Below are 11,523 nucleotides of genomic sequence, written 5' to 3' on the forward strand. Positions count from 1 at the left end.
GACAGGGGCAGTGACATGATGTGAGGAGGGGAATAGAGGCAGCAGGAAGTCACAGCCTTAGAGTTACATGTAAGCAGAGCATTAACGATTTGTTTTCCACAGGTGAAATCAGTTGTAGGTGTTTCCAAATTCTGTTCAATTTGGCCAGGAGAGGGCATAATAGACAGTGGGACAGATTCAAGTCCAAACACAACACAAATGTAAGTTGAGTGTTTAAAAAGAGCGCAGAACGTGTGTGATGTTTGCCCATATACAAATCAAAGCACATCAGAAGCTACGTTTCCATTTGAATCTAGGTGTAAATACGCTCAGTCTACACAGTACTTGCCATATGCAGACACGCAGAACAGACTGCAGTATACACACGAGTTCAATAAAAGTTCACATCAGATCGCATAAAACTTTTATGCTATCAAAATTTAAAATTACAACTGTTAACAATAAAATTATTTATATAATTTTCAAATATATATTTATTTTTCTTAATGATAATTACATAAAGAAGATTTCAATATATACAGTAAATACAATTCGTTTTATATAGAATATCTTATCCAGACACCCTGGGGTAAAAGCCACTCTCACAACTAGGGGTGATTCATTTCCACCAACTTATGTATTCCACAAGAGAACATTTTGGGCCCGATTCATTAAGGATCTTAAATGAAGAGGTATCTTATTTCAGTCTTCTGGACAAAACCATGTTACAATGCAAGGGGTGCAAACTAGTTTTCTGTTTTGCACATAAGTTAAATACTGACTGTTTTTTCATGTAGCACACAAATACTTGATAGCTTATTTGTACACTGAAATTTAAAGTTGATAATTGTGTGCTACATGAAAAAACATTCATTATTTAACTTATGTGCAAAACAGAAAACTAGTTTGCACCCCTTGCATTGTAACATGGTTTTGTCCAGGAGACTGAAATAAGATACCTCTTCATTTAAGATCCTTAATGAATCAGGCCCTTTGTCTTGTGATCACAAAAAGGTAATTGCAAATATGGACTCAATTGAGCAAATGCAAAAGGTGATTCTTAGCTTCGGCAAAGGACACTGCTAATGAGGCACATCAGGATATAAGTATAGAGAGAACACAGTGTAAATGAAGGACACAAAATGAATTAGTGGAGCAGACTCACTGTAGACCCTCATACAGTGATTAGAGATGCTGGAATAATTCAAACCAGTCTGAAATGTTATCAAATTCAGCCGCTTCAAGGACCTCAAATTGCAGAGCATTCTGCCGATTCAGTGTGGTTTGATTGCCACAAATTTCTACCCTTGAAAATGTTACCTATGGAAGCTTAAATGGTAACACTTTATACTTGCCAACTCTCCCGGAAGGGAAAACGGAGGACATACAGGTCATACATTACTGCCAGGCTTATGGATGGCACCGCTGAACTGGACACTGAGAAGGGAAACTAGTAGGACTGTTGATTAATGAATGATACAGAACAGTACTACAACTACTGATGGATTAATAACTACAACAATGTGAGCTTGTAGGTCCACTTTTAAAGGGTTCTCAAGAAATTTGTACAGTCTGCAGCACAAGAAAAGAACCCTTCCCCCAATTAAAAAAAAATGGACAGAGAAACATTTTTTGTTTCAATGCTTTCACTCAGATACGTCATACTTGCCTACTTTTGGCAACTTCTGTCCAGGAGAGGGGCGTGTCTAGAGGGCGGGACGCGCCCAAATGCATCATTTTGGCCCCGCCCTACACAACAAATATGCTGTTTTGTAGTGGGGGCAGGGCCAAAATGATGCGATTCACCGCAAATTGCGTCATTTTAGACCTGCAATTGCGGGATGCGGAAGACTTGCCAGCTCTCCCGGGAGTCCGTGAGACCGACCCGAATTTCCGGGAGAGTTGGCAAGTATGAGATACATGGATGTGAGCGATACCCTCAGTCTGTTTTCAGATATTTTAGCACTACATGAAAATTATAGTTTACCTTTAAAACATGTGATGAAATTCTTCACCTTCATATCATCTAAAAAAAGCTGGAAAACAAAACATCAGATGTAGGTTACTGCTGCAGTTATTGTACAACAGATATTTATAGTATCAGTCAGAGGTGTAACTAGTACTAGGGCCCATCCCTCCCCACAAATTGCTCTGTCTATTCACCCCTAGCCTCCATACTACACCCTGAATCCCAGGTCTTATCCACGTACAAACAAGCAGTACTAGAAACACTCATGGCTGCTGGAATTGTTAATCTGTCATTATTGCTGCAGTTGTATCATGTATGGATTATGTCATTGTCTTATTTTAACCAGCCAGTGGAAGATTTTTGCAAATATGTCAGGATTATTATATGAAGCCTTGGTAGGAAGAAGTCAATTCCTGGAGCAATTAGCATTCATTAAGCCTTAGCTAACCGATCAAATCCTGGGTCAGCACACCATTTTACACAGTATTAGCTGTACCACCACTGTAGAAGTAACAATTTGCATATATATATATATATATATATATATATATATATAGCAAATGCATGGAGGGACACAGCAGTCACCCACTGTTATCCATACATTTACACTGAGCAGTGTATTCATTTTAAATCCTCCACAACGCTGATGCCTGGAGAAATTACCCACAGAGGCTGGGGCGCACTTCTTGAACTGTGCAGGTTAAAGACATGGGGGGTGTAGATATGAATATTATGCTTGTGGCCCCTGACCTCCTCGTTCTCCATATTAATTTAGGGACCCCTGGCCTCCTAACTGCCCATCTTATGATGGGGCCATGGTCTCCCCACTGTCCATACTTCGGCTGGGGCCCCTGATCTGCTCACTATTCATATTAAACGTGGTGCCCTTCACCTGCTCTCTCCTCATATTTCCCGGGGGGCACCGATTGCTCTCCCCATATTACTCTGGGGCTTCTGACCTGCTCTCTCCCCATATTACTCTGGGGCTTCTGACCTGCTCTCTCCCCATATTACTCTGGGGCCCCTGACCTGCTGGTTTCCCATATTACACTGGGGCCCCTGACCTGCTCTCTCCCCTTATTACTCTGGGGACCCTGACCTGCTCTCTCCCCATATTACTCTGGGGCCCCTGACCTGCTCTCTCCCCATATTACTCTGGGGCCCCTGACCTGCTCTCTCCCCATATTACTCTGGGGCCCCTGACCTGCTCTCTCCCCATATTACTCTGGGGCCCCTGACCTGCTGGTTTCCCATATAACACTGGGGCCCCTGACCTGCTCTCTCCCCATATTACTCTGGAGCCCCTGACCTGCTCTCTCCCCATATTACTCTGGGGCCCCTGACCTGCTCTCTCCCCATATTACTCTGGGGCCCCTGACCTGCTCTCTCCCCATATTACTCTGGGGCCCCTGACCTGCTCTCTCCCCATATTACTCTGGGGCCCCTGACCTGCTGGTTTCCCATATAACACTGGGGCCCCTGACCTGCTCTCTCCCCATATTACTCTGGAGCCCCTGACCTGCTCTCTCCCCATATTACTCTGGGGCCCCTGACCTGCTGGTTTCCCATATTACCCTGGGGCCCCTGACCTGCTCTCTCCCCATATTACCCTGGGGCCCCTGACCTGCTCTCTCCCCATATTACTCTGGAGCCCCTGACCTGCTCTCTCCCCATATTACTCTGGGGCCCCTGACCTGCTGGTTTCCCATATAACACTGGGGCCCCTGACCTGCTCTCTCCCCATATTACTCTGGAGCCCCTGACCTGCTCTCTCCCCATATTACTCTGGGGCCCCTGACCTGCTGGTTTCCCATATTACCCTGGGGCCCCTGACCTGCTCTCACCTGGCCCTGGTGGTCGATATAGTAGAAATATTCCCGGACCCGGGGCTCCGGACTCTGCCCCTGCACATAACTGAGGGCCCTGCGGGGGCCCCGGGGTGGTAGGAGCTGTGACGAGCGGATCGGGGAGAGGAGGTGCCGGGGACACCGGACTCCCCGGAGCAGCGCTGGGCAGGACATGGTTAGGAAAGACCGGGGATTCTAGCTGTGACAGGCCGGGCGGTTCCTATGGCAACGGGTCCGTTCTCTCTGTGATACGGGGGAAATATGTACAAGGAGATCGGTTCCGGGGACACTGAGCACCATGTGAGGTCTGTCAGCTCCTGTGTAGTGTGAGGTGTGAGTGTCAGCTCCTGTGTAGTGTGAGGTGTGAGTGTCGGCTGCTGTGTAGTGTGAGGTGTGAGGTCTGAGTGTCAGCTCCAGTGTAGTGTGGGGTCTGTCAGCTCCAGTGTAGTGTGAGGTGTGAGTGTCAGCTCTTGTGTAGTGTGAGGTCTGAGTGTCAGCTCCAGTGTAGTGTGAGGTCTGTCAGCTCCAGTGTAGTGTGAGGTCTGAGTGTCAGCTCCAGTGTAGTGTGAGGTCTGTCAGCTCCTGTGTAGGGTGAGGTCTGAGTGTCAGCTCCAGTGTAGTGTGAGGTCTGTCAGCTCCTGTGTAGGGTGAGGTCTGAGTGTCAGCTCCAGTGTAGTGTGAGGTCTGTCAGCTCCTGTGTAGGGTGAGGTCTGAGTGTCAGCTCTTGTGTAGTGTGAGGTCTGAGTGTCAGCTCCAGTGTAGTGTGAGGTCTGAGTGTCAGCTCCAGTGTAGTGTGAGGTCTGAGTGTCAGCTCCAGTGTAGTGGGAGGTCTGTCAGCTCCTGTGTAGGGTGAGGTCTGAGTGTCAGCTCTTGTGTAGTGTGAGGTCTGAGTGTCAGCTCTTGTGTAGTGTGAGGTCTGAGTGTCAGCTCCAGTGTAGTGTGAGGTCTGAGTGTCAGCTCCAGTGTAGTGTGAGGTCTGTCAGCTCCTGTGTAGGGTGAGGTCTGTCAGCTCCTGTGTAGGGTGAGGTCTGTCAGCTCCAGTGTAGGGTGAGGTCTGTCAGCTCCAGTGTAGTGTGAGGTCTGTCAGCTCCAGTGAAGTGTGAAGTCTGAGTGTCAGCTCCAGTGAAGTGTGAAGTCTGAGTGTCAGCTCCAGTGTAGTGTGAGGTCTGTCAGCTCCAGTGTAGTGTGAGGTCTGAGTGTCAGCTCCAGTGTAGTGTGAGGTCTGAGTGTCAGCTCCAGTGTAGTGTGAGGTCTGTCAGCTCCAGTGTAGTGTGAGGTCTGAGTGTCAGCTCCAGTGTAGTGTGAGGTCTGAGTGTCAGCTCCAGTGTAGTGTGAGGTCTGTCAGCTCCAGTGTAGTGTGAGGTCTGAGTGTCAGCTCCTGTGTAGGGTGAGGTCTGTCAGCTCCTGTGTAGGGTGAGGTCTGTCAGCTCCAGTGTAGTGTGAGGTCTGTCAGCTCCAGTGTAGTGTGAGGTCTGAGTGTCAGCTCCAGTGTAGTGTGAGGTCTGTCAGCTCCAGTGTAGTGTGAGGTCTGTCAGCTCCAGTGTAGTGTGAGGTCTGAGTGTCAGCTCCAGTGTAGTGTGAGGTCTGTCGGCTCCAGTGAAGTGTGAAGTCTGTCAGTTCCTGTGTAGGGTGAGGTCTGTCAGCTCCAGTGTAGTGTGAGGTCTGAGTGTCAGCTCCAGTGTAGTGTGAGGTCTGAGTGTCAGCTCCAGTGTAGTGTGAGGTCTGTCAGCTCCAGTGTAGTGTGAGGTCTGTCAGCTCCAGTGTAGTGTGAGGTCTGTCAGCTCCAGTGTAGTGTGAGGTCTGTCAGCTCCTGTGTCACTGGATTATTTATGTCACCAGAAATTTAACAACTTTTTATAAAAAGTCAGATATTAATCAGACCTCACACAGCTGTAACACTGGGGGTCCTCACTGCAGCCATAATGTCATATAATGAACTGTGTATTACCAACTGATAAACTGAATAAAATAATTGAATACTGTTCTGTAATTCCTAGTATTTGTACTTTTATAAAAAAAATGTAAAATTGACTGGAGACAGAAGTACATAAAATAAAATGAAATGCATTACTGATTGAGAATGGCCCATAATACACGTGCAAGTGCATGTTACTTATTTTCCAACAGTATTCAAATTCAAGCAGATCTAAAGATACGTTTCCATTTGAATCTGGGTGTAAGTACGCTCTCTCTATAGGTTACTTGCCATATGTAGACAGACAGAACAGAGTGTAGTATATTATTATTAATTCAATATTCTGGGTCTGATTCAATAATTATTGAATCAGACCCTGTATGTTCTTATGAATCTTATTTATCGTCCATCATACATATCAGGCTAATACGATAGTCTAAACATTGTTCATAAATTTTCTTATAGTGATAATAAGACATTATACATATAGTAATTTATTCCCTTGTTGCTATTTGGGCAGCTGCTACAGACAATTGTATAATGTTCTCTTACATTGACATTTAATACTGTTATTTCAATGTTACATGAAGACACTGACATTCAGCTCCGTCAGTATAACCTAGTAGGTTGGAATTATATTCAAACAGTTAAGTTTAAGTCAATAGTCCCGTTAATTTACCCATGTTCAGATCCAGTAATTAAATGGGGTAGTTCTGTTTTGCATGTGCTACAAAAAACAACACTTTTAAACTCTAGTCTCACCGTAGAACCGTATTATAACTTACTTTAAGTGAGACACTATTTAAGCTTATCCCAGATCACTTGTGTATTTGGAAATATTGTATAATGTCTTCTTATATTAGAATTAAATACTGATGTTTAAATGTGTTTCACAAAGTCACTGATATTCTGTTCCGTCATGTAGTCTCGTTAGTGAAGTCTTAAGCAGTGTATATGTTTATACACCTGTGTTAAAATCCCCAGTAATTGAACAATATTGTCCCTAGTTGTCCTGGCAAAACCTAACAGGCTATAAACCTCTGTCATGTCAGTCCTCAACAATGTGTTATACTTTAGATTTATAAGTAAATAGTTATTACTATTAATGTTTATTCCATGAATACTCATACATAAGAAGGCCTGTTAAAGTCCTGAGAGGTATAAGGCAGTCTCATTCATCAAACTCCAAATCACAAACTGGTATTAAATACACCAAGCTGATGTTAGAACTGCAGGCATCGTCGTCATCAGTGAAAACTTAAGTATACATTTGCACTCTTTGCAATGACCACATTTATAGCACCAGTTGGACTGCAAAATATTCGGTGGAAGAGTTGAGGGGTGGACTTAATATCTTTCAAACTGGGTCAGGACAACTTACCACTGAGCCCAACATTTTTTGAAGAATAGGGACATCTAACAGAAGTTACCCCGGTGTGCGGCATAAGTCTCAATAAATCGGAACACTTCCTATCATGTTTTTGATGCTCTGTTTCATGTTCCGCTGTCTTAGAAATCCATTCCTGATTTTGCAGAATATCAGAGTTGTTGTGTGTCTGTTGCTGAGCAACCTTACCCTCCTGCTTCCTAAGCTGCTAATGAGGATTCCACATTGTAGCTGATTACCAGCTCTTGCTAGACTCATCACTGCTCACCACCTAGCACCAGAGCAGTCATCACTCTACTCATATGCTTTCTACCCAGCAGCTGATCAGTCACACTTCCTCCTCACATGATTTGTACCCAGCAGCTGATTGGCCAGGACCTGCAACTTATAGTCATTATTGCTCTGCTTATGTTTACCTAGGCTAGTTCCTGCATCTTTAGCCTGAGATTTGATGATCTTCTTCTACTGGATTTGTTTTTAACATTGGCTTTGTTTACTGGATCTTGCTGCTTGATCTCTGTCCGCCCTTGAACTCCTGTCCTCTGACCCGGCTTGCCTATTAACCATTCTCTTTTGTGTTCTGTTTTGTCTGCGTGTCCATAGTTGAGTCTCCCTGACTCTACCTCACTCACAATCAATAACAACTATACACTACTGGGATCAAGTCCAGGGGGCATCTGTGTACCAGTGAACAGTGTGGTTCCGGGAAAGGCGGCTGCTAATGGTGAAAAACATCCCTCACCATAGTTTCTGTACAGGGGTTAATAGTTGCTGATTGTGGGGTTCATAACACTTACCTTGTGATGCTGATCTCTTTATCAGCAGTCCCAAATTACAGAAAACACAAAATACATGTTTGTCAGTTTACATAGAACGATAAGTACAATAATACAAAAGATATAAGCCAGTATTATATATATTAGGGGAAGGAAAGGAGTGGAAGGAGGAGGGGAGATACGTTAGCTGCATTGATAGTGGTAGTCATGGTAATAATAGTGATAATACTAGCAGAGATGTTATATTAGTATGGACAGTAGCCTGTTTTGAACCATGGGCAGAATCGGACGAGAGGTTTAAGCTACAGCAGGATCCAGGTCTAAGGAAGGAGTGGGGTTATATCTGTATTAATTGACAGGTTCCATGGTGGGAGAGGACGATTGAGTTGTTCTTTAAACAGCCAAGGATCCATACCATGTGGAATGTATTGTTTTTATTATCCAGATGATGTTATCATTTTCCATGCGTGCAACAAACCATATTTAGGACTTAAGAGAATAGAGAGAGGAAGGTTCAGGCTGCTATCGTCATGCGCCAGGAGATGTTAACTTTACAGAGTGTTTATTCAGACCTACTAGTGCATCGTGCAGAGTCCCGGGGCCTTTGGAAATTGGCATGTCTAGAATTAAGTTTAGGAGAGTGCGAATGTTATTCCAAAAGCGGAATATTTTTGGGCAGCACCATTTGTGAGTTATCCTGCGGCCACAAATCATCCAACTAGGGCTGGAGATAACATACGTTGTAGAGAGTTTATCCGGAGTATAATACCATCTATAGTAAAGTTTATATGTTGTTTTTTGGAGTTGAGAACAGCTACTAGCTATTTTTAACCATCACTTCTTCTTAATAATCTTCCTATGGAGGAAGGCCAAGGTCACTTTCTCACTCCTGTTCTCGTCTTCGGTGGGATCCTAGTGACAGGTCAATGAACAAATTATAAAGCAAGGAGATCATGCCTTTTCATGTTGGGCAACAAAGGCATAGTGTCTTGAATAAGACAAGGGGCTAGATTTACTGAGCTGCGGGTTTGAAAAAGTGGGGATGTTGCCTATAGCAACCAATCAGATTCTAGCTGTCATTTTGTAGAAAGTAATAAATAAATGAAAGCTAGAATCTGATTGGTTGCTATAGGCAACATCCCCACTTTTTCAAACCCGCAGCTTAGTAAATCTAGCCCAAGGACTCTGAGAACGTCCAAGGTAGGAAGTGTGTGTATGAAACTTCTCATTTGTTGTTATTCAAATATATAAGTCTCAGTAGTAGGTGGTACTTTTGTTGTATGGAAGTTAGGGGGGGTCTTGGTTATGTTCCTCAGTGAGGTCTATAGCATATTGGATACCAGCTTGTGTCCAAGAATGCAAGGACTTAGGGGTGGACCTGAAAGGAAGTCCAGGTTATTCCATATGGGGGTAATAGGGGGACAGCAGGAGAAAGGTTACAATTTGTGGAACAGAAAATGTGAGTGTCAGGATGACGTGCAGCAGTAAGGTCTGTGATGTATGGGCAGGTCCCAGATGGAGAAGGGAAAACGTTAATGAATTTAGATTTGATATCCAGTCAGGTCAAACCATCATCAGAACTGAGAAAGAGCAAGCAACTAGCTTTCTGATCTCAAAGTCAAGAAAGACAATTTTGTGAGGGTTTAACATATAAGTGAGTCACAAATGGAAATATTTTACTGTAAGAATATAAAAATATGGTGTACATGCAGCAGATCCCAAAACAATAAAACATCTCAAATCCATAATAAAATGGGTTATGTGAAGCGGACATTAGATTCACACTTTCTATTCCAGTCTCTCTCATCCAATGGAGTTAAATGATGTCATTAGCTGGAGCAGTCCAACCTCTTTAAGCTTTTTAATCAAATAATTCTGACATTGTAAGTAAATTGTCATTTTTACAGACCGTGGTGGATTGTTATCTGTCTCTTAGTCTAAAACTGTTCTGCTGGCATGTCATACAAATGGTCAAAATATAAGCCAAGTTGAATGTTAAAAGATAATTTACCATATGTATCACATGCTAGTCCTTTTTTTTTATAAGTTACAGCATGATACATTTAGATGATCAGTGGAGGACACTTGTTTTGAAGATGACACAGCAGACGATTGTCTGGAGAATCCATCATTCTGCCCATACCTGGTTAAATTGGTTACTCAGAACTGTTCTCAAACTTGACATATGCCAGATTACCATGTCAAATTACTGCTGTCAGCTTGGAAACTTCAACTGTATTGAAACTTGAATAAGATCTTTCATAAAGTTTTATTTTTTTTGAGGCACAGGAACAGCAGAGCATAACATGCCATCTTATCAGCATAAAGTCATCATACAAGCTTGTTTATGGATCAAGCTTCTTATACAAGAATAATCAGCTACTCCACAGACTTTTTTTTTTAAGTAGCAAGTTAAGTACCATTAAGTAAGTGCATCTGATAGTAAATTTTCTTATCTGTCCTAGAAATCATTATCTTTTTCAAAAGTCACAGTCATACAAATAATTACCTGTCTGAATTTTTTTACATAGTGTAAATTCTTGATGTTTCCACACTGTGTTGGGTGCTCTGTAGGAAGCTTCTGTGGTCAAGTGATGGCAGATGGGCGAGAAGGAGTGGAAGTTTTACAGTGCATGAGCAGTATGAGCTCAGAGGGGCACTCCAAAGCATCTCTGCTTACATCGTGTGCAAGGTGACTGTGTTGCCATGGTGGTCACATGAAACTGTAAACTGTGTATAACTATAAATCATTAATAGCTGCCTGACGAAGCAAACCAAGGGAAATGTGTATTAACAAGCATCTTTAAGGCAAAAAAACAAGAGGAATTGCGCTCTACTCCTACCGTTGCAAGAGCAGCATTAACAAAGGATATCCCCCCCCCTAGGAAATATTATACTGCATGTTAAGCATCTTATAGCCTGCCATAGTGATTAATGTTAAAAAAACAAAACACACCCCATTTTGTTATGGGATTGCTGCTTTAAGCTACTATGATCTCTAAAATGTATATATACTAACCTTAAGTCATTATTTGTAATCATGGTTAACTGTGTAAGGCTTTATGTTTTCTTAGCTCTGCTTATCTTTCAATTCAATAGACTATTCCTTTCCTTTAACTATCTCAAACAACTCCAGAGGTGTCTTCTTCTCTAAATCTCTCACAGAACACACAAATCTAAATCCTTTCCATTATTACAGACATTCTAACTTAATCAAAAGTAGAATAAAATATAACAATGAAGTATTCACAAACAAAGCAGTGGTTCATCATATATCCTATGGATATATATTCAAGCAGTCTCATCCAACAACTCATTGATCAAACCAGATGATGATTGAGCCAGCTAGTCATTTTGGAGCCACACCACGGATAATGTGACTTAAAAACATCCAAATTGTGGTAGAGTGAAATATCTGACAGTATTGACTTGCTGTAATACAGATGTAACATTTTCCCTATTTGCTTTTAGTTTATATAATTTGTGTTTGTGTCATTATTTTGTGACGTTTTACAGTCCTGGGAAGTTCTGATTAAAGTGTGTATAATTTAATTCAATCAAAACGACGGAGTTTGGGTGTCATTTACCTCTGTGCTGTCATAAAGAGGACACTGACGAGGCGAACAGGCACCAATAAAACATTGGACTCC

The 11,523-nt window shown here is 42.7% G+C and overlaps 1 protein-coding gene across 1 annotated transcript in view; it reads right to left on the minus strand.

The window, feature by feature from the left end:
• C5H8orf82 (chromosome 5 C8orf82 homolog) overlaps nucleotides 1-4,156 on the minus strand; it is a 33,316-nt gene extending 29,160 nt beyond the window's left edge. Inside the window, exons 1-2 of the mRNA XM_075211604.1 lie at nucleotides 3,793-4,156; nucleotides 1,967-2,015 (exon numbers count right to left, since the gene is read on the minus strand). Coding sequence (XP_075067705.1) covers nucleotides 1,967-2,015; nucleotides 3,793-3,969 — 226 coding nt within the window. The 5' untranslated portion in view covers nucleotides 3,970-4,156. The remainder of the gene's footprint in view (nucleotides 1-1,966; nucleotides 2,016-3,792) is intronic.
• Nucleotides 4,157-11,523: the final 7,367 nt, after the last annotated feature.

This window comes from Mixophyes fleayi, chromosome 5, assembly GCF_038048845.1.
Source record: "Mixophyes fleayi isolate aMixFle1 chromosome 5, aMixFle1.hap1, whole genome shotgun sequence".
Lineage (NCBI taxonomy): Eukaryota > Metazoa > Chordata > Amphibia > Anura > Limnodynastidae > Mixophyes > Mixophyes fleayi.